Below are 27,774 nucleotides of genomic sequence, written 5' to 3'. Positions count from 1 at the left end.
ATCAATAATCTTCCTTTTTCCCAGCCTGTAAACAAAGAAAGGCAACTCCTGCTTTAAATTAAATTATTATAATTGAAGTATTCTGGGAAAAAAAAAAACCCCAAACATTCATTTCCTAATACAAGATTACAGATTGCAAGTTCTAGCATCACGTATGTCAAACGGGAAATCAGAGACAGGCAGGCCAAAGTGTGCCATTGTCTTTACAATTTATATTTACTTGCTGTAGATTTAGAATAATTCCTCCCTTCCCTCAGGTCTAGCACAGACAATTTATACATTGTACAGAAATGATAAAGGCAGCAATAAATAATTATAATAATATATAATAACTGGATGAGTGATGAATTATAGAACAGAGAGTGGAAAAGGGAATGAAACCACAGCACAGAAGCCAGTTTACAGGGCTGAGTACACAGTCTGAGTTATTTTTCTGGCATTATGACAATGAGGAACATTTATGGGAGTTTGCAACAGCGTACTACACAAATCATTTTGTTTCAGGTTGTATTTATGGGGCTTAGTTAAGAGTTTTTTAGTATCCATTAAAATCCAATGTTCAGAGGTTTATAGCTCAGCTGTTAAGGCCTTATCCCTAAGGATCAGTTGTTTTGGGTTGTTTGGGGAATTATTATTAGTATTGTTATTTATAGAATTCAGTTTAAATTGCTTAGCCTGATGTAAAGATACAGAGCTCAAAAGCTAAAGAGTTCTTGTTTGAGAAAGATAAGAAGAGATGTTTTGGGTTGATTTTTTTTTTCCAGGCACTATTTCTACAACTATTTTGTCTTAAAATTCAATAGAATCTCTCTTCATATGTGTTTCAGTAGCCATTTTGTACTCAAGAGTTAGTGCAGGCAGTGAAAGAGAACAACCCCTGTGCAGTGTTGTCAGAGTTGTACTGCTGCTTCTTTGTGTGCCATTCTGTAATTTAAAATAATGTTCAACTGAAATGATATAATTTGCTGTAGGTCATGCTGTTCAGATGGTGGAAGAGGAGATCTGTATTGAAAACAGGCTTGTTGTCTAGGGCTTGATCTGAGTCTTCATTCATCTTTTTCTTTCTTTTCTGCATTTATTTACTAAGACTTAAATTCTCTAAGAAAAATGCTCTATTATCCTGCACACTTCATAAACACACATAGTGAAATGTAACCAGCTCCTAAGGAGCATTCCATTTAATAGCCCAAATAGATGAAAAGTAGAGGATTGACAGAAGAAGAGACTAAGTGACTTGCCTGAGGTGATATCAATAGCCAGCCACAGAAGTGGATCTTCTGAGTCCTAGCCCAAAGCTATCCTTCCTCCATCATGTTGCTTTTCAACCTACAATGAAGTACTTTTGGTGAGAGGTGAGTCATATCCAAAGAGTTTTAGTGGATCACTACTAGTTAGGTAGATACAGAGGGTTAAGAACCTGACACACAGAGAAAAAGTCAGATAAGATATCTGATAGTTGCATTTCATAAACAGAGGTGGGAGAATCTGAGCCAAATGAACTCTGTGTGTGTGTGTGTGTCTTCAGAAAGAATATTTTAAATTCTTAAAATACAGCTATCTGTGGAATTAATACAGTGACTGTTGTTATTTAAATCCTTTTCCATCACATCAAGCTTCCTTTGTGGCTGTATTTCTGAGCTGCTTCTTGTTGAACTCTAAATATTCATTATATTAATTCTATTTAAATCCTGTGCTGTTACCTGAGACAAAATGTCAACATTTTTATGACAAACTTCTGTATCCATTGCATGCAGTGGAGTCCCCAAGGAACCCTTTTGCTGTGGCTGACTCAATCTCTGATCGAAAACGTGATTGACACCAATAAAAGCTTAGCAGTTCTCATTTCTCCATTTAAAATGATCCAAACAACTCAATAGCCATCCCAGATCTATAGAGTGTTTTTAGCCTTTACATAATTCATCGTCTCCGTTATTGTGTTTTTTAACTTCTAATTTTGGAATGCTGGAACTTTTCCACCAGGTCAATAGAACATTCAGTCATTCTCTTTTTGCCCTTTCCTCTCATGTTGCAATCACACAGGACCCCACTTTCCTTTTGGGCCCTGTAGAAGCATCTTTTCATCCTCTTTGCTTCCTGCCACAACACTTTGTGTGGATCATTCTTTTTGCTTTTTCCTTGGCTCTATGAACCGTGAGCTCTGGACCTTCCAAGTTACATGCAGAAGAAAACAAGTTGTTGCCTCCGACCTATTGATTCTGTTTTCAAGGTTAACTCAACTCTCGCTTATTTTTTGTCTCTCGTAATTTCTGTTTCTAGCAGCGATGAAGGAAGAAACTCTCAGACCTCAGACTGTGAATGTAAATCTGGCAGTAAAAAAGAAACTTTTAAGAGGAGTTCTCTATGAGATACCGAGGTCAAAATTTGGCCATCTGGCAGTTAGGAATAGACATGTGTGAAGGCACTCCAGGCACCTGCTGCAGGCAGATCTGCAATAGCTAAAGTCTTCAAAGGTTTGCTTGCTGCTTCTCAGCTTTTGCATGGTTTTCATTTGTAGCTTTTCTTATCGAGCACAATTTCCAAATGAGGACGGTTGCTTCACTTTAAGGACGTACAAATGACTTGCCCTCACCTGTCAAGCATGATCCTTGTATTTTACCAGGCCCATTATGAACGCAATCTTTCTGTCGAAAATTTGCATACCTCCTTTCTTGAAAAGTAATGACAGCAATTTCTTTCCCTCCGCTCACTTTCTGAGTGTCTCATTTAACAGCACCTGTGAAACCGACAGGCGCAGAGATGAGAAGTGAAAGAGAGCAGTTGATTAAATCATCATCAAGTCGGGCCTCAGAAAGTCAATTCTGCTTCCCGTCTGCAATGATATCCTTTTATCTTAAAGTAATGAGCTATGGCACTTTTGCATCGGGTAATGCGATAAGTTCTATTAGCATGTTCCATTTGCTTCACAAGCAAGGGCAAGTCATTTCAGCAAGCTCATATCACTGCAATCAAAGCAATTGGCTTCACAGGCAGAGAAGAAAGAGGAAAGGCTCAGGGTGATTTTTATGGATCACAACACAGTGGAAAAAATAGATTCTTGTATTATTTTAACCCGTAACATGCTTTGCTTCTTGTCCATCAGGAAATGTTGATTTCATTAGCCTGTAGGTACCTGGAAGACTCAAATTCCAAACTGAACTCATGAGCTGAGACTAGGAATTCTGCAAAATGGGAATCTTGTCTTGAACAGATACGCTGGCTAATGGACTGTTAGACACTGACTTCATTAAACACTAATTAGCTTAAGGCTTTGCTATTGACTTAGTCCACCAGTATAAATGCACATTATTTTATTATTATTTACTATTATTTCTTTTTCAAACCCTGACAATGCAGCCAGCACTTGAGAGGATGCTAAAAATGCCTGTAGCCAGAAAGGCAGGTGAGATGGCAGCAAGTTTCCATTCAGAGTCCCAGACACAAAGGCATAGTAGTCATTTTTTCATGTAGAGTATTGAGGAACTGAGGTAAGGAATTCATCCTTCTATTGCAAAAGGAAATGATTTCCTAAAATTGAGATTTGGTTGTTTATGTATGCTGCCTGGTGCCCAGTCAGTCTGGTGGAGTATCAATGTCAGACTTGCAGCAGGCATTCTCTGAAGACACTGAGCTGAGGAACTCGTGGCAGTGTTAGCTTTCTAATGGTACACCTGGAAAGCACATTTAGTTTTTCACTGGCATTGGTGGGAGCATCATCCTGTTCTTTGGGGATGTCTGGATTGGGCCCTAAGCACTTTTGGGATCATTTAGCAATGACACCATAAAGAAGCCACTGAGGAGTGATAACTGGGGGAAAGAAGTTGTACTTTCCCAAGAACTGCAATAATTTACCAGTCTCAGCTCAGTTTCCAGAGATAAAGGGAAAATGTGTTTCTTAAGGGACTGTTTTCTCTTCATCCTTCTCTGAAGCTGTGCCTGAGGATGTCAGTGCTGTGTTTCCCTTGGGTGAAAGCGAGCCCTGGGCAGACAGGCAGGACAGAGAAAGGGCTGGAGCTATGTCCAGAAAGGGCTGGAGCTATAAGGGCAGCCCTCAGGCAGGCTGTGTACTCCTGGGGCCCTGCTGCCTCCCCAGGTTCTTCCCCAAGGAAGCCTCCCAGGTTATCCCATTCACACATAGCTATGAGCCTTCCCCTTCAAATGATATCCCTGGCAATGCAGGAATCAATGCAACAGAATCAAACCTCAAAGCAGTACTCATGTTTACTGTCTTTCTGGAGAGAAATCCCCTTTTGCTTTACAAGTAAGCTCCCTGTGGTCCACCAGGTGTCTGTATAACACCCACCCGTTGCCAAGGATATAGACACATCCTATATAAATATAAGCTGGATCATCTTTATCATGGATAGTAATGTCAGCTGGTGTTTTTGCTTCGGTGTTCAGCATATTCTTTCTTACCAAACCATTGTTTTGTTGATGGTAGAGGTAGAAGGAGCCACTAATTGTGTCATTTTGTTATACAAAACAGTCATAAAGGTCCTGGAGTGAGGAATTAAGAGAGTTCTAGCCAAAAGTGGTTCTAAGTTCTGAATATTTTTCCTGTAAAGGGCCAAGATAACTTTAAATGTCCAAGACTGATACATTTCATCTGAAGTGAAGTAGTTGGGATAAAATGGAATTCAGATTAAAGGTCAACATTGCAATCTTTTGTCCAGACTAAGGTAATTTGTGTAAAATGGGACTTTTCTGTGAATAATCCGTAATTTCAGCTTTTGAGAAAGCAGACCTTAAACTTCTCAGACCATCTCCATTTCAGAGTCCTTCCTTACAGTGAATCACTGTGGATAATGGTGAAGAATTGCTAAGCAGACTGTGATGTTAACCAATTTGTGAGATGCTATGTATAAGATCCCTTGGCAAGGAGCTCCATGCTGAATGCTACTTGCAGACAAAGTCAGGCACAGGAAAGAAAAACGTTAAATTCTTGCTCTTAGTTTCTTTGTGACCCTGCCTGTCTCCATTTCATCAATTAGAAAATTGCCCATTTATTCCCAGTCTGTGTCTTCTTTCATCTAGGAGATGTTTTTTCTCCTTTTTTTCTTGGAAGGAGAGGTCTAATTGTATAGCTAAAATATCATCTTTGCCCTTTCCTGGGCTGTCAGTTTGTCATTGGTGGATAGATGGACAAGAATATTGTAAATGTCAGTGTGAACATGGCTGAGGTCTGGGTTTCCCCCTCATTTTCTTCAGATTTCTTTTCAGCAGACAGATGAGTAGAATCACTTTGTTCGGCGCTGGCGTTTCAGCAGCACTGACTCCTTTGGTGGCAATGATAAATGGATCCAAGATATGAAATAGCTGTTCCAGCAAAGTCCATTGAGCAGAATAGAGAACAATACCCTCCTCAATGTCATTGTACATGATATATTCAATGATTGCCACTTTTTGCACAAGAATGTGTTCAATCAGCAAGGTACATAGAAATCCATAGTGTTGCCTGAGCCTGAATGAGCTGGTGAGGTGGCATAGACCTTTACTCAGCTTGATTTGGACCAGACTCTCTCAAGCTATTAAAATGGGCTCAAATTACAGCTGTAACCTCACAGGGTGTCTGATTTTTGAAACGTGGCATTGGGATCAGTCTCATCCTGCGGGTGCTGTGGGAGACGTGCTGTGCATTTTAACTCACTCTCTTTGCAGCTGGGGCAGGGGATTTGGGACGCACTACTAATCTTTAGCCCAATCCTCAGTTTTCCCTTTCTTCTTCAAAACACAGAAGCAGTGAAACCTCAAATGGGAATTGGAAAGCTCTTTTTCCACTTCCCACTTCAGTTATATGTGTGCACACTCTGTGTCACAGGGAATGCATCTTCTGCTTTCACAGCCCAGACTGACAGCAGCGATTGTGAAGGTTTAAGCTGAGGCAGGAAGAACAGGGCTTTTTTGTTGTTGGGATGAAGATGTTACGAGTGTGTATGTTTCATCCTCACCTGGGGTTGATTTTAGAAATAACTCTTTGAATTTTGACTGCAGCACACTTATGAAAATGCAGGTTTGTGGGTTACTGATTCTCATTAGCGCTTCCTGAGAGGGAAGTTGAAGAAACACTACAAAAGGAAGCTTGAACACTTGGCGCGTGTGTGTGTGTCAAGTGATACCCTGCACAATGTAGTTATTAAAGGTGTTTGTGCAGCTTCAGTGACAACTATGGCCACTTTGAGCAAGTCATTGTCAGTCTAGTGGTGTTGTTGTCCCTGACTATGTAGAATTCAGGAGCAACCTGAACGTTTCCATACGTTTAGCTCTGGAGCTAGTTTTAGGCAAGCTTTGAATTCAGTTTGCAGTGCTCTTGGAAAACTGCTAAAGAGTCCCTTCCTCTCAGGACCAGACTTTCAGAAGCATGAAATAGCCATTTTGAAGAATCCTTCCTCTGAGGGGCCCATCAGGCTGTGCTGTGACAAGATCTTGCAGCGTTTTATGCCATGCTCATTTGAAAACTTGGCTGTACGTGGGAGCTGCGGGTGCTCAGCAGTTTTGCTAATCTGGCTTTCAGTGCCTAAATGAGAGCTGAGGGCTGGCTGGTTGGGTGAGTTTTTGATAATGTAGGCCAGCATTTGGAAGTTTGGCTCTGGACTCTTCTTAAGTCTGTCCCCAGGTGACTGTAATCAGTCACGACTCGTGTTCAGTGTGGAGATAGTAAGTGCCTTGAGCCTGAGAATCAGAGAAAGAAGCCTCTGTTTGTTCAGGTGTAAAATGTGTCTGCAGCCTCCTTGTCGTGATTTGTCACATTATCACTCTCAGCTTCCAGTGAAGCTAGTGGCAGTTATCCAAAAATCAGGTCATGCTATCAGTGAATATTTTGATTCCCAGTTATTTGCAGAGTACCCCGGTGCCACGTGTGCAGGGAGCCGTGGCTGCCTCAAACAGGACATGGAAGAACACTGAAAAATCACCTTTTGTCATAGGCACAAGATACTGAAACTCAGCCCAAAGCAGAAGGCCAGTACAAAGCATTTGCATCACTTCAATTCCAAAACAATCTGCTGCTCTGAGAACCACAAAGCACTTAAATACTTCTGCTTATTTCTTTACTGTGGCCCTGGGAGGTAGAGAAATGCCAGAGTAATTGAGGAATTGAGCAAGCAGTGCACACTCAGGTCTTCAAATTGACCAGCAGCTCTGAATAATCAACTTCACGGTTGTCAGCTTTGGTTTCCAAAGCCTGTTCTCCAGAAGTGCTTAGCAGTGAGCCTGCAGAAGATGGAAACACCTTGTGCTTTACCACCTCTGGGAAGAAAACGCATCCAAAAATGTAAATGAGCACATCAGAGCAAGGGCCACTGGGGAAAGTGTGTGCAAGTGCAATGTCTGGAGTGCCCAGACAGCAAGGTAGTCTCAGGTGTGGGAAGAACGTGTAGTTGCTCCAATTCTGCTTCCAAACCTGAGTGGTAAAGCTCATCTTTCTTCTGCAAGTCCTTTTGGGGTTGCCACTGCACATAAATTGTCTGGTTCTTTCCATGAATTGGACAAAATCTACTTCTTTAACCCTCAGGGAAAATTCATGGATGTACAAAGCATGCACATGCACACAGACATGTGCACTGCCTGGAGCCGTAACCCCAGTGCAGTGCACAAAACCCTTTCCTCCTCTCCTTTTCTTCTTTCATAGAGCTCATCCATACAGTTCTGCTGTCAGAGCAGGTCAGAGCTGCTGGACAGTGGGCCTCCTTCTCTTGTGCCCCGACAAAACCTCTTTATGAGTGAAATAGATGCTGTGTGTGTGTGTGTACAGGACTCCTGGCATTTTACAAAGCCTGGAGCCAGGCTAGGCAAACGTTGGGAGCTGTTTGCTGAGTGCATTTATTGCCTTTGCATAATTTATGAGCTGGAGGGGTTTGACCATCATTCGTCTCTGCCAGAGGCTGGCACTGAGGGCTCTGGAGGATGGAGCTGTAAATTGGATGGTGTGTTCCTGCTGAGCTCCCAGCAAAGTCCTCGGGTCAGTATGGGAATTTAATACCAGGAATGGAACTGCTCTCTCTGAGTGCCATGTGGGCCTCTGTGCAGCAGAGGCTGTTTTGGCAGCCACAGCGACTGGCCAAATCACGAAGCTGTCAGTCACTGGGCATGTTGTGAAGGGAGCCTGAGCATTTTTAATCGGCTTGGCAACCGTGCTGCTTCCATAATGGACACCAGTAGGTCTCAGTCCTTCGCCATATGCTTAACTCTGGAGACAAGGTGCTTCTGGGTATAGCAGTAATTATTTGATGTGGAATTAAGCGGACCTTGAAATTAGAACTGGACTGTCGGAGAGCAGGAGGCTTAACACTCTGATGGAAATAACTTCCCACCGACATCGCTCTGTGCACTTTCTCTGCAGATTCACTCAGATGCGGAGAACTGTTTTGCTGGCAAATTCAGATGTCGCTGCTGGCAAGTGCTCTTCTCCCCAAGTACCACCACACTGCAGAAAACACAAAACCCTGAGCTCTTTCCAAGCTTATGAGTCGGGGAAAACTTAATCCACAGCAGAGGAGAGATTCCATAAACCAGACAAAAAATGGTGGGGGGAAGGAGAGGCTGCAAAGCGCTGTGACCACAGCTGGGGCACGAGAGATGTGCACACATGCCCTGGAAACGGGAGCGGACGGCAGGTTAAAACCCTCTGAACCCTGCTGCTAAAAGGGAATCCTTTTTGCCTGCTTATATATCCACTTTTTATCCCTTTTTTTCTTTCTCCTATTAGCTTCAGATATTACAGTTAGGACTTGGAGTTTTTCTGGAGGGTGGGCAGGGGACACAAATGGAGCAATTGGTTCTGAGCTCCCTGTTGTAATGTGTGTCATACATTATAATGCATCCTAACTTACAGAGCACACAATGCAGGGACCCCAGAGCTGCTGGGCCATCCTGGCTGTCACCAAGCAGTGAAAGAAAGTGCTGTAGCCCAAAAGCTGAATTCTTCCAACAGCTGTAAAATAGAGCTAGGAAATGGGAAGACCTTGTGACATGCTGTGAGTTTCATGGATGAAAGTCCATGTGTCTGTTGGGTCCTGCTTTGCAAACATGCTTGCCTGTGCATACCCTCATACCAAAATCTCATACAGGTAGTCACACTGAAGTAAAAATGCATAACATTTACAGGATGAGGTTGTGAGTACTTTATATAAATACTGGACTGTTCTAGAAATGTGCAGTTTTCCTTTTGTTGGTCAAGTACACTCTTTTCATTCACTTAATTGTAGTGGGAGAGTTTCAAAGACGTAGAATCCTTGATTGGTGGGGGTTGGAAGGGACCTCTAGAGTTCATCCAGCCCAGCCCCCTGATAAAGCAGGTTCCCCTCAAACTGTCCTCCGTGGAACATCACTGGCCACAGGAGGATGGATGAAGATGAGGAAAAAGCCAGTGAAAAGTTCTAAATTAAAGAACACATAGAAGATGATTTGTGCAAATCAGATACATACACATGTGGGTGTATTTGGCTGTGTCTGTTCATGTCCCACTGTATAGTTAACCTTTGGAATTCACATAGTATAACTCATTGCATAGCAATTTAGTTGTCTTATGAAAATACTCAAAGATGCATTAAACAGGATCCAAATGCATAAAGGGCTTAACTGGCTGCTCTAGCAACATAACACAGTCGACTATCTTTGATTTAGGAAACCCTGGTTCTCTTCTTTTGTGAGCTTGTGCTCTCCTTTGAAACATCTGCCATTAGGTCCACAGGGGTATGAGTTCATCCTGGAATGATGCAGGCAGTTCAGCCTCCTACAATCTAAAACTGTACTTCAAAAATGAGGAACCAGAGGTGTTTTCCTCATTCTGCTGCTGTAGAGGCAGCCAGGTGTGACCATAGTGACCCAGAATTAGGTGAGATGAATCAGATCCGTTGCTGAGAGAAGCAGCTATGTGTCAGTTGAGTTGCCTGGTCCTTACAGTCTTGCTTCCAGCACCGCTTTTGTACTTCTGGCAAATGTAAACATATTTGGCTTTCTGATTCTTATCTGTGCTGAAGCTTGATTCACATGGTCCTGCTGTATTTCTACGATAGTGAAAGTTATTAAAAAGATGTGCAATGGCACCTGATAAATATCAAGACCCACTAGTGTTATTGTTCAGTGCTTTATAGTGTTTACTATCATACCTGGGCTTTTCTTGAGTGACAGAGAACCTCAGTAAATCAATTAACTTGGCACATTTTTGCTTATCATAGTTTCGTAGAATGGTGGGAATCGGAAGGGACCTTTAGAGATCATCCAGTCCAACCCCCTGCTAAAGCAGGTCCCACCTAGATCAGGTCACACAGGAATACACCCAGGTGGGTTTTGAAGACCTCCAGAGAAGGAGACTCCACACCCTCCCTGGGGTCTGCTGTCATCTCCAAATCCTTTAGTTTGTCCGCAGTAAGCAAAGACACAGGGTGAACCTGCAAGTAGTCCTGGAAAGTGGCAGCTTTGCAAATCCTTCTGGACTGGGCAAACTGGAGCCATTTCCAAACCCTCTTATCGGAGGAGCCTTTGAAGGCAATGTATTGGCAGGCAGTGTGAGAAATACTGTACATCAAAAGGAAACAAAATAGCTCTCTAATACTGTTTTTCTTCTTCAGTGATCCAGTTTTGGAGTCTAAATGTGCCCATGCACCATCAACACCTGTGCACATGACTGAAACTAACAGAGGACATTACAAATGGCTTTTGTTGTGTTCAGTGCAATTGTTTTATCATTCAAACATACAAATGTATCGTCTTCAAGAGAGCGTTGAGGAAAATTCTCTCCCATACAGTAACTGAGCTATTTCCCAGAGGTACCAGATTTGGTGCCACGGGGTTTGCAGGTTCTTCAGCCATCTTGTTCCCGTAAATCTTTCATTTTTTCACTGTTGCAATTTTCTCTTACCTGTCCTTTTCTCTGTTTGTGTTTCAGTGTGACAGCGACAGTGATCAAGAAGAAAAGGTAAGAAAGGGAATCAGTATGGGAGCAGAAATCATTTGCTGGATTTGTGGGATGCACTTATTCTTTTTCTTCTGTTATTTATTCAGAGTTTCTTTTTGGATTGGTCTAAAACATCTCTATTCAAAGAAAAGATTTTGTTTCCTTTGATTTAATTTTGGGGTAGACCTCTAAGGGAAGAGAATTCTAACGAATATTTTGGAGGCTACACAATTCATCTTCAAGCATATCAATGCCACAGTTTGTGTGGGCTGTTTGTGAACACCAGGCTCACTACCAACCCTTTCTGTGGCTATATTCTCCCTTGGCAAGTTCTAACAGCAACTGGGTAGGTTTGTAACCCTCACATTTGCACTGTGTAACAGTTATTTAACCACTGTTATTGCCTGTTTTGCTTCTCTGTAGGCAAGGGTCTTCAAACTGAAATTGAAGTGTTATGGTTGATGTATATATCCATTTTTTAAGAAACAGCATTTGTGTACATTAAGTGACACAACTTGCTGATAATTGTCTCAATAACTTTGTGTTTCTAAGTGGAAAAAGAATGTCACGCTGAAAGAGTCAGGCACAGAACTCTAATGCTCTTTATTGTTGAGAAGAATAATAGTAATGAACTAGTGTTCACACTAATGCACGTTTTTATGTCTTATGTTGTGAGCAGACTAACATCTACCTTCCTTCTTGGGTAAAAATGAAATAACCATTGCAAAACAAAACCAAGTTGCTCTAATTTCTTTATTTCCAGGTTGGATTTTGTGATATTTCATTTGTATGTTGAGCCTTCAGGGATGTTTTAATAATGTAATCACTTTTGCCTCCTCTTTCACTGAATAAGTTGGGGAAGAGTAAAGTAATGTCAGAAAATATCACTCATGTATCATTCATTGAATTGTTTAGAGTTTCATGAGCAGTCTGATTAAGTAGCTTCAAGTCCAACTGAGAAGGAGAGAGATGACCATGCTGGTATGCGGCTTATACAGCAGAAAAGAACCAACATGTTGTAAAATCTAGAAAGAAAGAATGAATGCAGGAATCACCTTTCATGAATTTAATCAGTTTTCTGTGGGATTTGTGTATCAGGAAACAAAGTAAATATTCAAACCATTCTGTACAGAACTGCCAAAGCTTTGCCCTTCAGCCTTCTCAGTAACTTCCCAAGTGGAGATTTTTTCCTCCTGTATCTTAATAATTTGCTAACTATGTTAAAGAACCACTGTTTGCTTTGAACTGCTGTGATTTCCCTTTTGTAAGAGATCTAATCACTGAAGTTAATCAGTGTGACAACAGAAAGGGGAGGTTTTGTTGGGTTTTTGCACAGAATATTAACCTGCACTTTTAGATATGAATTTTTAATGCTTTACCATTACTTTCCATCCTGTGAAGTGATTATTCATTTTCAGGATGTCCCTTATGCAGTGGAAGATGATAAACTGAATTTCAGTTCCTATGTTTATGGCACTCAGAACTAGAGTGTAATTTCCTGCCTCTGCTGCTTTTGTGGAACTAAAGCTCCACTAGTTTTCAGAGTATTTCTCTCTTACAGCACTGATATATGAAAAGGCAGAGAGGCAGCTTTTTGGGATGGTGGTAGTGATATGCACGTTCAGGCTAATTTCCACAGGACAAGAGAGTCTCAAGACTGTACCTCACAGAGAATATCCCAGCACTTGTGTGAGAAGGATTTCAAATCCAGATGTGTATTTCATTTCTGTGATCTATATTTTGTCTTCCCCACGGTGAAATGAGATTAAGCGCAGATCCAAATATCCCTAATAATTCAGTGCTTTTCAAATCCCAGAACCAGACCCAGCTGTGAGTTTTACAGCCCAGGCCCAAATCTAAAAGATGACAGCTAACCCTGGCATATTTATTCAGCCTGTGCTGGCAGCCTAGGCAAAGATCTAAAGGCCTTGTTCTGCTGTTAATTTGAATTCAGCATATGTAGCCTGTTATAAAATGCGAGACATCATCATTTGAGCAGGTCAAGCATATTCAGATGAAGACAAATGGTGCTTATTTGATTTTCTTAAAATCAGGAAATGAAAAAAGTGCTCTCTGGAGAAATCATGTTCTGCCTGACTTAGATGATAGACCAAGGCATGTACCCCAGATAAGAACAGGCGCTCGTCTCGCGGTTTTTATCTCTGAAGGACGGTCGGGACTGTCAGCTCGCTGACATGTGCATTATCCATGTCATTTTAAACAAAGTGACCTGTAGAAAAGTGCACTCTGCCGTGACATGATAATGGGCTGTTGGATGACAGGTAAAGTACACACTATAAAGGAGGCTGTGCGTTATTCCTTTGTTTAACTGACAAGTAGAAACTTCTTTTCTTCAGACAGGCAGGATCTTTTAGATCTCTTTCAATAGGACACAGAAGATTTTTGAATTCCTTCTTTAAATAAAATAACATTTGTAGGACCAAAAATTCCTGTGAGCGAAACGCACTGGGAGGAGTGACTGTGCCAGACCTCTGCGGGAGAGGTTGATCGTTTAGTAAACAGTGCTCAGCATCTTCAGTTTTCATTAATAACTACAGGAGCTGAGAGTACTCAGCAGGATTAGAAGTTTTAAGATCCTTGACCCAAATGTTTTATATCATGATGAGGGTATTAGCTTCCAACTGTGGAGCTGGTCTAGTAGCAAATTGTCAAGTTGCTCTTGGTTGGTCCCAGGTCGGTGTATTCTGAGAGTTGTGGAGTTATTCTCCTCCCACCAGAAACATCTTTGCATGAATTGTTTCTGAGAAGAGATCTACTTTTCTTTAGGACTATCTCTTGCAGATTTTGATATCCTGAAGAATGCAGAATTTATGGTGCATTCCTGCAGATGAATTCTGTACTTGCTGTTTGGAAAATGGAAAAGAAACCATTTTGCTTCATTTAGGATTTTTGAGGGCAAACCCACACTGATCCTTTACTACGTCTGAGAAATAAGAGATCCATGAGAGGCAGATGTAGTGTAAGACAAGTACATATTTCTACTAGAATAAATAAGAACTGTAATCCAGAAAGACAGAGCAGTGCCTTTGAATAAGAGGTGACAGATCAGTATGGTGAAAGGCGTGTGACAGACTGAGGTGGCTGAAAGACGAGTCGATTCAAGCATGGGCCACAGTGAAGGAGGAGAATGCAGAAAGGAGCAGGACCTGGGAACCTGAGGAGCAGATGAACAGTTGAGTGCTGACACAGTAGGAAAAGTAATGTCTCCTCAGCTGTTAGTATTATTTTTTTCTCCACTTAAATATGTATCTATGTGGCTGCGTAAATCGTTGTTGATATCTGAGCTCTATTAGGTGATGGCTGTGCCTCCAATCCATCTTCTCTAGCTTTTAATTGGGAGTCAACAGACAGAGTCACTTTCTGTCTATGTCTGCCCTCAAATGAGACATTTCTCCAGAGGTTTCTCTGGAAGAAGAAACAAGGATATTTAATTGAAAAATGATGCAGCCCCTGCTTAGGAGTGCTGTAGCTAAGGCTGTGTCAGCATCTCAATTTTAAATGACAGGTTTTGGGTGGTGAATTTATCTATTTATATAGATTCACGCTCCTTCATTCCAATTTGGCTCATAGTGCTGGACTGGAGCAGTCAAAGTAGGCATTTTGCTCTCCTGTTGCTAAAAAACCTGAAGAGGTAGCAAGTAATGTCTGTGGAGGGGGAGTGTTTTTGGAGGACTTGCATCAGAATGTGAAGCACTAATTCTTAGAGACATGTCATTTTCCATCCTGGGATCCTTTCAGCAAAAGCCACTGGGATTTCTTACAGAATCAGATAAAAGTATGGATCCCAGGGGAACTCCGATTTTCTCCATTAAAAAGTCTGTCAGTCTTACTCTTTGAGTGAGTCTCCAGAGCTAACCTAAAATTAGGGCAAGCCATTGCACGGCTGACAAATTTAAGTGCAACTGAATTGTCTTCTGATACCTAGATAACAATCTTTAAAATCACACATGTGATGATTAATACAATATTAAAACCATAAATACAAATGCACACTTTGTCTCTGGAAATAAAAGGAAGTCTTGTTTTGTAAATATGTCTAAACAGCTTTGGTAAGGAAGTCAAGTGCTGGAGATGAGGTAAGGAGTAAAGTCCTTTTTTACTCGCCGTCTCTACCATTTCCTCTCACCACTCTTTAATTAGACTGATTTTAAAATTAAAGCACAATCTGAGGCACTTTAGTGGTTTTTCACTTCTTGGGAAAATATTTCCTTGATCAAGTGGGACTGCTTTGCAGTGTACACAAGAGTTGTTCCTTATGCCTGATTCAAGAGAAGAGGCCTGTTTCTTGCTTGAATTTTATCCCCCTTTGATAGCATGTACAACTTGAAAGAATTACTGCAACTAATGACTTAATTCTGTGTATATCTTAGTAGTACCCCATTAGTTCTCTCTTCTTGAGGCTCTTGAATCCCGTTGAAATCTCTTCTTCCAGGACCCAGCAGTATCTGGCTAGTTACAGCTGCAGCCCAAGCCCTCATGTGTGTTCCTACTGAAGTGAACTGTGCTTGGGGTGAGCTTTGTGTAGTATGCAAAGAGATCAGTCAAACCAGTGACTACAATGGCAAGGTGTTGGCATATAGCAGAGGGGAATAAAAATAAAGCTTACCCCAGTGTGGGAGGAGAGTAGGATGGATGGGTGTTGTTCTTGCTTAAGAAGCCTATACTGGTGAGAGCACGTTGCTCGTGAGTCTTAGTTTTTTTCTTTGAAGAGATTGAAGAGCTGTTGAAAACACCACAAGAGCTGAGGAATGATGTTTCTTGCATGAGAATGTTTGTAATTATAATGCTAATACATTATACAAACCAAATACATTATAGAAATATCTAGCAACAAACCAAACATTATGGCATGGAAAATACCGTAAATGGCCCTGGTATGCAATAAAAGGAACAGTTATTTGTGTCTTTCTGCATACACACAAAAGCATTCACACCTGCGCCCTGTGTATGTTTCTGAAGTGCTTTTGGACAATTATTTTGTGTATGGCCCTTGGAGAGAGATTTTGGAGTGGTGTTTTGGCAGATGTGTGTTACCCAGTTTAGTATGTAGACTGCATTTCAATGTTTGGTAGTTAAATAACCACACATAGAAGTGTTTATGTATTTGTGTGCATTTATGTATACTTTGCATTCCAATGTGCTTCTGGCTGTGTTAAAAACCCCACATTTTTTAGCCCAGCTTTAAAAACTGAACTGGTTTAGGTAATTATAAATGCTCTGATCCATTTATTCTAAGAGGAACTTGGGATGGTTTATAAACCATGCCTTTCAGTACCACTGAATAGATGCAAAGTTTGTTGGTGATAAACTTCAAAAGCCATTTCCTCCCTACCCTCCAGATCTGAAGTGTCCTGCTTAGTTGTCTCTGCTGAATAAACCAGGGCATTGTTTCCAGCTGTGCTAGCCCATGTGCCAGTGCTGCTCTGTTGTTCCCTTTCCTCAAAACTTGTCTGTGGCCTCTGATTTTTTCTTAGTAGGATGCTTGGAAACAAAACAGCATTTGGGGTGTTTTTTCCCTAACTCCTGGGAGGCATGAGGGAAGGGTTTGGGTACACTTGAAAGAAAAATGCCCACCTGGATGGTGTCAGGGCTACCAGCTAAATCTTTACATGGCCAGCACCATGGACATACAGTGATACAATAATATCTGTACTCTCCTTACTGTCTAAGAACTCAAGCAGGGTTTCAGTTTGGTGTTTATGCACTGCTGGAGCATAAATAATAAGTTGCAGTTTTCCTGATTGGAAACTACACTTTTCAACTCTAGGTGCAAGTATGTGAAAACTTGAACATATAAAGTGTATAATCTCTAGTCTAGCAAGAGAGGCTGAGAAATTAGTGTATAGCCTTAAGTTCTGTGAGATGTTGCTCAGCACTCCCAGCCAGGGAGCAGAAGAGATAGAGCCAGAGGAAACCACTGGAAAGGGAGCTCCTGTGGGGTTGCAAGGTCCTGACATTCAGGAAGGGAGGATGAGCTGCAATTCCAGGGGTAGACTTTTCTGTGGGTGAGCATCTTCTCTCCTCAGACTGAGTTCCCTGGGATTTTGCATATCAGGTTACAGCTGATGGGAAAAGGCTGAGTAGCTGTTGGGCCCTCTCAGCCCTCCTGCCCTGAGCAGAGACACATTGTGCTCCAGGAAGGGCAAAAGGATTACTCACTATAATGAAAAGGAGCTGAATTCTTGAGAGAACTCCTGGGATGGTTTGTACCAATGTGCTTAGCAAACAAGGCTCCGTGGGGAGATGGTGGCTGAGAACCCAATTTTAAGCAATTACAGGTCAAGGGTTATTGACATCTTACTCTTTGGCGTATATAGTTATTTTGGGTAAGGATAGGATTGGAGAAATAGCTTCTCAGTATTATGCCTAAAATTGTTTCTGCAAGGCCAGGATATTTCCCATCAGTGCAGTTTACACTGCATATTTGTACAGGTGTTGCCTTTCTAACTCTGGAAAACGCAGCACCTAAACTTGCTCCGAGGGTGGAAGCTCACCCAGGCTTTATACGCTAGCGAGGCTCAGGCAATCATGAAGTATTTCTTACTGTTTAAGGCCCATTAGGAGGAAAGATAAGGATCCTTTTTATTCATTTGATGTGCCACACAGAGGGTCCCTACAGCTAGAGTGGTAATAAAATCGGAGCCAAGCATGTTCATTGTAAAAGATGATGCGTTTGCCACTAAGGGGAGCGAACATGTTGTTTCCAGGCGTGGGTACGTGCTCCCCGGGCTGGCTGTGCCACGGCGCTTCCAGCCCGTCATTTGTCCTGTCCTTTATCATCTTTGTCACTCGGCAGCGTGTTGTCATAGGTAACGTATCACTCCTCGCTCCCTCTTCCCCTGCCTGGCTCCCCTTTCCTTTTTTTCGTACCCATTTGGTGTAGAAAATTTGTATTTACTTTGGGAGTGTAATTTGTTCCTCATGGATAATGTGACCCTTAGCGGAGCTGGATCATGGGTTAGTTGAAGTGATATTTTCCGCTAATGGTAGTCGTACATCATTGCTGTCAGCTCGGGTTAGGAGGCAAGCACATTACAGCTCCATTTTACCTCTGCAGGCATCTGGGATTATTTGCCATAACTGAGTATGACATGACCACACTACAGAGTGCATTAAAATTTTACTAGCTTCTCAGGCAAGTTCCTTGGCTCCAGCCTGCCTTCAGGCAGGCGTAATGATGGATACCTCTAAGGTCCTGACTTCCTGCACCAAGGATACTCAATGTCAATGGCCCAAACAGGTTTTGCTCTCCCCAGGGCTTTAGGGCTTCTTCTGGCAGTTGAGTAAACAATCAAGAATTGAACCACGGGGAGGCTGGCACAGATGCCCCCGAACGCTGCTCCCAGGCTGTGCGGTGCCTTGGAAGTTCGGACACTGTCACATCGCGATCTTAAACATACTACTCAACCATCAGGTTGTTAAAACTGTCATTTGCAAGCTGTCTTATGTGGATAAAAACAAATTCTCTGTATGAAAATTAATAGCAAAAGTATCCAGGATTGTGGAATGATAGGTGAGTATTAAATGTGTGCATGTGCATAACAGGCATGTACCGTGATGCATGAGCAACACGTAGTAGGTAAATACACCCACTGTCTGTTTTGTGCTTGTATGTTCCTGTTTCCCTCTGTTTTATGCAGATTCATACATAAAACTGTACATACGTGTCATCAATAGTTCAAATGTCTACTATTTTTGCATAAGCAATTACTGCTCTCTTGTAGAGCCTCAGCATATCAACCATAGTGTATATACATGTGTATTATTTTGCAGCGTGTGTTTTTATGTATCCATGTGCATATTATGAAAATAGTATACATTATTTTCATTGAACATATCTGTTTCTATAGCTGTAGGTTGTTCACAACATGTCTGTTTATATATATTGACATTCAGAATTAGAGGTATAGCTACACAGAGAAATGTGTATTAAGGAAACTTAGGGGAGAAATGAAATTGAACATAGTACTGGTTTTAAATGCTTCTTGAAAAAGCATAATATATACCCCAAGATGATTTTATTGCAGCCTCCTAGTGGTTTTATAAATATCTACAGTGCACGTATGTGCTGCCCACAAGCTCTCCTCCCCTCAGCAGCCCTAATACCTGTAATACTCCCAGGCAAAAGGCACATAATTACACAGAGTATTTCTGTAAGGTGAGTAGGTGTTGTGTGTGTTTGAAATCCTAGAAGTTGTTCTCTTCTGTCCTCACTACTATTTTGTGGGAATTAGCAGATGAAGAATGAAAAAACAACCTTGGGTTTCGCTTTCTCAGTTTACCTGTTGAGGTGTTTAATTGCATTTATAGTCACAGTGAGGTGAGAGAAGTAATAGGGCTTATGAACTCGTATGCATCTCAGCAGAAGATTGTGTGGGTCCAAAGTATCCCTTAAAGCCCTTCTTTCCATGTGAAATCATGCCATTTGAGGAGCACTCTGCTGTTCCTGCTGTTTCATCTGGGGTGGATTTTTTGGATGCAATACTGATTTACAGAAGTTGAGTCTTTGTTTTGGTATAATGCAGTCCTGGCAATAAATCTTCCTATCTTTATTACAAAACTTAGAGCCAAACTTTACTAGGCCCAAGAGTTTTATCTGTGTATAGATTGTAGGATTTGATTCTCTGTAGGGGAGGAGAGAGGAAGAAGAGATTAAAGATTAAAGCTGATGATGTGCTCAGTGCTATACAAGAAACAGAAGAGACAGTTTCAGACATCTCTAAGGATAACATGCGAATTCCTAAAGCCTTCTCAGCAGCTTAGATCACAATAAGAAAGACATTCCAAATGATAGATAGTCTTGCTTGTTCACATTTTAGTGTTACATCTGTTTCTTTTTCTTTTCTATATGTAGCAAAACTTTTATCAAAGCAGTTCCATGAAGGTGGTTGGAGTACAAGGGAATGCCAGGCAAGATTGATTTTCAGAGTGCTGCTGATGCATCTGTGAAGTAAAATCAGTGTGATTTTTCTGATCTCACATGTAATGAGAGTTAGAATTCCAAGCAAGGGAAGAAGTACGTGTGTGTCTGTGTGCACACACATGCTGCCTCTGAATTCCAGGGAAAAACTATCCGGGGTGATGTGGATTTTAAACTTCATTTGGGGTGTTCCGACTGAGATGCTTTCTCAAGAGAAATCTACAAGGTGTATCATAGAATCATAGAATCACAGAATGGTAGGGTTGGAAGGGACCTTTAGAGATCATCCAGTCCAACTCCCCTGCAGAACCAGTTCCCACCTAGATCAGGTCACACAGGAACGTGTCCAGGTGGGTCTTGAAGCCCTCCAAGGAAGGAGCCTCCACACCCTCCCTGGGCAGCCTGGGCCAGGGCTCCCTCACTCAAACACTGAAATGTTTTTTTCTTATGTTCAAATGGAACTTTTTGTGTTCCAGCTTCATCCCATCACCCCTTGTCCTGTTGCTAGATACAATAGAAAGAAGGACTATCCCAACCCCCTGACACCCACCATGTAGATATTTGTAACTATTGAGATCCCCCCTCAGTCTCCTCCAGACTGAACAGCCCCATGTCCCACAGCCTTTCCTCATCAGGAAGATGCTCCAGTCCCCTGATCATCGTAGTAGCCCTGCACTGGCCTCTCTCCAGCAGTTCCCTGTCCCTCTGGAGCTGAGGAGCCCAGAACTGGTGTTGTTTAGTTTGCACAAGTGTCTGTAAGCCTTCCACATGAAAATAAGATTAGATATCCTGAAAGGAAATCTCTGTATTGAAACGTGCTGGCACTTTTCTGGTGAGCAAGACACCTATATATAGCTATTTGTTGGTTACATGTACACTCTGTATGTGTGTTTGGGAGTAGGTATTAATGAGCAGGCACATGTGCAGACAGACAGAAATTCAATCTGGGTATCTTGGATTTTGGCCATGTCCAAACATATCTAGATTATAAAAACTGTTTTCTTCAAGGAGTATATGTTACTGTATGTTATTCAAATATAATATTCATATGCTGTTGAATAGCATCTGTTTTTCATAACAAATCAGATTTTATAAGCATGTATGAGGCATGCTCCTCATTCCTGAATGTCTGTTCTCACATTTCCTTGAAAAGGAAAAGAAGTCTCGAGCTTGAGAACTGAGAAGGTGACACATTTCTTTGGAGGCTTCTTTAGTAAGGGAAGGGAAAAAAAATATATATTGAAGGTATGGTAATTATTTTGTGTTTTTAAGAGTCTTGGAGGCCACAACACATGTAGCCATCTCAGGTTTCTCACAAACATATCCAAGGACAGGCTGAAAACAAGGAGACAGGAAATTAAATGCATACACCAATGAATTGAGAAGGATTCCAGCAAGTACCGCTTTGGTTTTCTGCATATTTCTCTCCATCTGGCTCAGCACTTGTGAGGGTACTGGGGACTTGGAAGTGGTAAAATACCGCTACTGTGTATCTTGGATTCCAGAAATTCCCCAAATGGGAGAAGTGAGGAGAACAACACGTGGTTTGAATTAGGGTTGGGCCTACAGGTACCAGCAGAGTAAGATTCTTTCTGGACCTTCATCTTTCCATTAGTGCAGTGCAGGGTTGGCATCACCTCTTCCTCCCTCTTCCCTCATGGTACCTACAGACAAGATAACACCTTGTCTCAAGTATCTTTGCATCTTGCTGTGTCACCTGTGAATGTTTGGGTGTTTATTTGTTGGAAGGATAAGCCAACAGGCTGTAGTGCAAGACCTAAGGCGATCTGTTTCACATAGAAATGTTTTGAGAGTCAAGGAGCTGTAGTTTTAAGAAAAGCAGATGTCCAAACAATGGTATGTTAGAAATGACTGACAGTAACTGTGTTCCTTACCTTAGTTGGGGTGTTGGTAGGTAACTGCACGTGTTGTGAGCACCTCTGAAGGATACTACATGTGATAATAGGAACAGAGCAAAAATATGTTTAATTTCTATCTGTCTGGGTTCTGCCAGCACTTCCATGCAGGCACACCATGAGCTGGGTACTACTCTCTACTCTGTGAGCTACTGGTGGGAGCTGAGAAACGGGGAGGACATGGCTTAAGGTGAACCTGATGTGCTTTGCTTTGCAAATGACAGTCAAATTGTGCGCATTGAGTCTCACAAGCCTTTGCCTGACCTCTGTAGAAAGTCCAGACTCACACTAAGATGACCTTTGTGTCTTTAAAAATTGCCTGGGCTTTCTAATTCCTGCTGGTATTCCGTCTTAAAAAAGCAGCACTGAATTTCTGGGCTTCACAGACCATCTCAGCATCACATTTAAGATGACTCTGGGCAATCAGAGTGTATTAAACAAGGTTGTTCATTCATAACAAAAGCATCCTAATTGAGTTACGTTATTACATTAACTGTAGCAATGAGATTGAACCAAATCACTGAGCAATAATGTCATTTTCCAGGGTATCATTTGTAGAAACCAGTTGTGCTGCGAGATGCAATAACTTACTTAATCCTGGAGAGTTTATGGTGACTTATATGTCATATCAAATTTCTTACTTTCAGAGAAAACAGAGCAGTTAATGCATGGCTGTGAGTGGGCACTGAGTGATGAATTTATAGAGGAACATTTAGCAGATCCTAAACAAACTGAGAGTGAGTCGTGGTCTGTGACAATCTCAGGTAAAGGGGCTGTTGTAGGCACAGGTAAGACATGCAATGGTTTCACATTAACTCCTGGCAACACATTGGTGGAACTGTTTGTTTTAGGATATTGATAGGTGGCTGCTTTATTGACTTATTGACTTTACTGAAGTTGACCAGTGTGTACAAATTATCAGCCAGAAACTGGGAAGGATAGAGACGTCAGTTTTAGACTCTATGTGCCAAATGTTTGCAAGTAACTTCCTTTGGAAGACAGTTTCTGTCAGCTTTTTTATGTGCTACCAGGACTTTGTGGGAAGGAATTCATCTTGTTAATACTTTTACAGTTGTCTGGTTTTTGCAAGGTGTTGATGACTACATGGAGGAGAGGAGAAGTGTCTGCTTGTTTAAAGCAGAGGAATGAGATTTGGAACAGGACATGTTCAGCTGTGGCTGGGGAGGCGTGCATCCCTTCAATGAGGGGAGCACTGAGCACCATTCAGCCTCTCCAGTTAAAGCATTTCTGTCTTCCATCCTGCACCCTGCTTTGTTGATGGCATGCACAAGTCAAGCTCAATAATGCATGTTCTCTCTTGCAGACATTTGTATGACCTCAGTACTACAGGTTGTGAGCATATGGCCCTCCTTGGCTTTGTAATGGTCTCTGGTACAAAATACCTTGCGGCTGCAGCCACCAGGGACATGTGTCACAGAGCAAGGAGTGTTACATCGTCTCAGGCTTGTGCCCTGTTGAGGCCATCCTACTTTTGAGTTTACCTTTTCCCAGGAATTAAAAGGCTTGGCTAATTTTCTGTAAAACACTTAAGAGTTCCTCCACTTCAAGGAGCTGAAGAGGTAGGAAGTGTTCCCATCACTGCCTGGATGGAGCCACTTCTCTCTGTTATGTTACCAGGGTCGCTTTGATTGATGGTGTCAGTACACCATGATAAAGCAGACAAGCTGCAAGCTGAATAAGGTCAGTTTTAGAGAGCATTGCAAGGATGTTAAGTCAGGGTTGTTGTTTGAAATGTGGTAGAAATCTGTAGTATCTTGTACTCCCAGGAAGATACAAACAAGCTGGAAGATCGATGTTTGTACTTGTCATATGTCATCAAAAATGCAATGAAAGAGGCTCCATCACAACTGTACAATCATGGCAGTCTCTTGTTTCTCTTTCCTGGTCCAAGAATAATACCAGCTCTGAACTTACACATTCCATGGTCTGTCTTTGAGGATCCATTTGAGTATAAATATAAGGCTCAAGGTGGAAGACTTTCTGCAACTGAAAGCCTGAAATCCAAATGGTATTTTATGATTTTTGTGTTGTTGTTTCTGTACAGGAGCCCTTCAGAAACCCCTTACACTTTGGATTCATAGTGACCTCTGCACTGTACAGACAGAAACCATCCTTGCCTCCCAAATATTTTTATATAAATGAATGAGATCATGTGAATTGGAGGGGAAATTAAATACAAAGGAATGAAAGAAACCATTCATGACAGTAATAGATCTAGGAAACACAGATCTCCCAGACCCTGTCCTTCCCATTCCAGACTTTGTTTCTTCCTGTTTTTTCTTAGTTTAGTGTCTCCTAAAGGTGTTTTGTGCATTGCTTATGAACCGGGGGACCTTGGAGCAGGCTGTGGAGGGTTTGTGGAGCATCACTGCCAATGGAATGGATTGTGTAAGGGCCGTGGTGTTCTCCTGGACGTTTTGAGACCAACAGTGCTCTGTCATACCAGGAGTTTTTAGGATCCTCTGATGCTGCTTGCAGTCAGGCTCAGCAGGTATTACCTGATGTTGGAGTTGAGGAACACACTGTGAGGTTTGCTGCTTAAAGCATCTGTTGGGGCTGCTCAGATGGCTGTATAGCGTTCCCTGTCCTACACAGGAATCTGTCAGATTCCTGTAAGACTGGTGCCATGTAGGATTTACTCCATTAAAATCCAGAGAGTTGTTTCACGTTTCATCTGGTGTGAGGGAGCTCTGAATCTGCGATTCTCAGTCACAACTGCAATTTCTATGGGTCTTGGGACATGAAATGAGTGGTGACTGTGCATCTCTGGGTTTTTAGGTAGTGGGACAACTGTGACACTTTCAAACTCTTTTTTTTCTGTGCATGATTTATATGTGCAGTAACAAAACACTTATTTAAATTAATGATTGTCTTTAAGTAATTTAAAGCTTGTTTTTGTTGATGGGAAACCTGACTAAAGAGCTTTCAGTTAGCTGCTTTAGCAAATCATTACCAAATCCCTGCTACTTCCTGTGGTAACATTAATCAGAATGAACTCATTGGCCACTAATGCAGATGCTGCATGTAATTCAGCATGAATGTTATTGTAATTTACCACTAGTTAGTGACCACTTATTCTATACTGCTAAGTGACACCAAGCACCTTGATTTCAAAAATCAATTGGAAATAGGAGTAACTCTGCCTACAGACAGTAGGGAAAATGTTTAGTGATGGTAAAAAAGCTTGAATGTGTCTCAGGGGTGGCAACAAAAGATTAGGAAATGAACTGGACAAGGAGGAGAGCTCAGCTGGTTTGAGATCTGGGAGCTCCATTCTTTGCAAGAGGGACTTGTGCTTCCCAGTAACTCAGAGCGGACACAGTGCTTTGAGGGACACACTTTCAGCACCATTTCTTGATGTATTTCTTTGCACATGCTTTCCTGTCTCAATTTAGGGATGATGATTGCGTGTAGTTTGGGCTGTGCTGTGTGGTGGATTGCACTACTCTACAAGGGGAGAGAGCTTCTGGGATGGTTAGGAGCAGCAGAGTGTGTTGCTTGACAGCAGGCTGAGGAGCCTTGACTGAGCAGTTTTTATGCTTTCTTCAGTAGGAGCAAAGATCTGAGGTTGTAAATGCTCTTTGCTCTGCTCTTTTTCACAGGGAAATGGCAAGTTTTTTTCTGGAAGTTCATTCTTATTCATAAGAATATTTTGTGTATATAAACTCACTGAGGTTTAGTCAAAACTTCCCATAACCATATTGCTCAATGTATAATCAGTTTACCACACTATTTGCTATACCAGGTAAATACATTAAAGAACAATACATTAAAAATTCAACAGATGAGCAAGAACCAAGTCCCACTTTACTAGGGTGTTAAAGGTGTTTTTTTGAGTAAACTCCAATCCCTAGAACCAAAGCACCTTCTATTCAACATCTGTTTTAAAATTAGGCTTTTCTGTTAAAAACATGAAGCTATGGGAAGCAGAGAGAATAACAAGCTCGAGCTGAAAGTGGACAAGAGTAAACGCTTCGATTCACATGGAAATGATTTCTCCTGCCTAGTATAATTTAACCTGCCCACACTGCTAAACTTCTATATTACACATTTCTGTCAGAATGTCAGGAGAAACGATAAGCCTTCTCGAAGCTGCAACCTCTATTACATACAGAGAGCATTCCAGACAAGGTTTTCTTCCACATTCTTAAGACTTTTAGCTTGGTCTCTCAAGTATAAAGAATACCCTACTTCATGACCCCAGCCTCTTGTTAGTTGATAGATGAAATCTTTTCTTAAGCTGAGTCCCTTGTCTATTATGTTTTCAGAATTCAAGGTTTCTCTTTAAGCTCCCTGGCTTACTGCCAAAAGTACATGGCTTTGTTACCCAAAGAAATTGCCTTTTTATTAACAGGAAGTGGATCTCTGAAATGGCAAATGTGCTGATCTGCTTCCAGGTGAGGAATAACAATTTTATAGGTGTGATCTCATACTTTTACCATTGCAAATAATGAAGGAAAGAAAAGCAAAAACTGTTGTGTTTCATGGGGCTTTTTGTTTGTCTGGTTTTTCATTTGGAAAGCTGGGATGTAGCATAAAAGCAAAATACAAGCTGTTGCAATTCCTGTGTTTTAAAAGTTGTTTTAATCTCAAATATCTATCGTTACCTGGAGGAAAAATGCACATCAAAGTGTGGGTTTTACTTCAATGTCATCTGAAGAATTTGAGTGTAATGTAAAACAAAGAGAGAGGTCTCCATTTACATGTGAATTTCAAAAGTACAACTCTGTTAAACTGTGTTCTGGAGTACAGAAGCACAGAATGTTGTATGAGATGGATACTGTGCTAAGAATGTTGTCTGTACCAGCTAGGTTGGAATCTGGCCATTGCTGTAGCTTGACTGGTCAGGTAAGTTGTAGATCATCAGTAGTTGCTCTGTGTCACACCAGGTAGTTTTTACTTCTCCCATCTAAGTGAAGTAAATCACTGAAATAAGGCTTCCTAGAGATTCTCATTTAAGAGCTTTAATGCTTTTTCATGTGACTGCTTACTCAGGACTCACCAGCAGAAAAAGATTCCAGCCACAGCTAATCAGACAAGTGATTTCATTTAACTGAAATATCAAGAACTAGTTAGCAATAGATTCTTTTAGTAGGAGGCATTCATGCTTATCTACAGATACTGTCAAAGCCATTTTTCTCTTTTAGATAATCACCAAGTACTGCAGTTTTCTAGATTTCAGTAAATGTGAGTAATTGGGGGGTATAATTAAATTTGGTACCAACTGAGAACCAGTTGTAGTGACAGATATTTTATTTCACCTTCATGCAGAAATGTCTGTGTAATAAAACTGCTAAGCACATTTTCACTAGTGCAGAAGCAGCAATTCACATTTGTAAGAGATCTGAAATAAAAAGAAGGCCCCAGTAATACACTGGGTAGGTAATAAGCCATCGGAAGTTTATTTAACTGGTTGCTGCCTATAGGACTTGGATAAATTTTGAAGGACCTAAAGAACAATGAAACAGTGAAGCAGGAAAAGCATAATTCGGGAGAAAGGACTTTCTGCAGAGCTCTTTCATTAGTTAGAGTCATATTCTGGTGTGTCTGCCTACCCCCTGCCTTAGAACAACAGAAGTATTCACAAAAGCCTCATGAAAGATTCCCAGGTAAGATACTCCTTCCCCCCATGGTCGAGAGCTTTAACTTACAACATCCACAGCAAGTACCATCACATTTCCTCCTCTCTTTTGCTCATGTTGACCTGGTAAGGGGCCAGGTTTTCAGTTAGAAGTCAGTGTAACATTGATTACTACTGAGCCTTCTTGATCTACATCAGGTAAGGCTTTGGCCTGAGTGCTATCCTCTGAGCATGAAGTGAAGATAGAAGTTAGTACTGAATGAAGCTAACCCTTTAATTTGCAGTCAGTGGAGTTGCTCCTGAAACATATGCCCAGACTGTATCATTTATGTCCCCCAGACAATCATAGTTCAGGTCATACTGCCAGGCTTAGTGGCTAAAGTCCAATTGAAAACCTGAACATGTTTGTTCTTGCCCCATTTTT

The 27,774-nt window shown here is 41.5% G+C and overlaps 1 protein-coding gene across 1 annotated transcript in view; it reads left to right on the top strand.

Moving 5' to 3' along the window:
- AUTS2 (activator of transcription and developmental regulator AUTS2) overlaps positions 1-27,774 on the top strand; it is a 773,956-nt gene that overhangs the window by 523,573 nt on the left and 222,609 nt on the right. Inside the window, exon 5 of the mRNA XM_062012470.1 lies at positions 10,883-10,912. Coding sequence (XP_061868454.1) covers positions 10,883-10,912 — 30 coding nt within the window. The remainder of the gene's footprint in view (positions 1-10,882; positions 10,913-27,774) is intronic.

Source organism: Colius striatus, chromosome 20 (genome assembly GCF_028858725.1).
Source record: "Colius striatus isolate bColStr4 chromosome 20, bColStr4.1.hap1, whole genome shotgun sequence".
NCBI lineage: Eukaryota > Metazoa > Chordata > Aves > Coliiformes > Coliidae > Colius > Colius striatus.
Note: the sequence above shows the minus strand (reverse complement) of the source record. Positions and strands in the feature narration are given on the sequence as shown.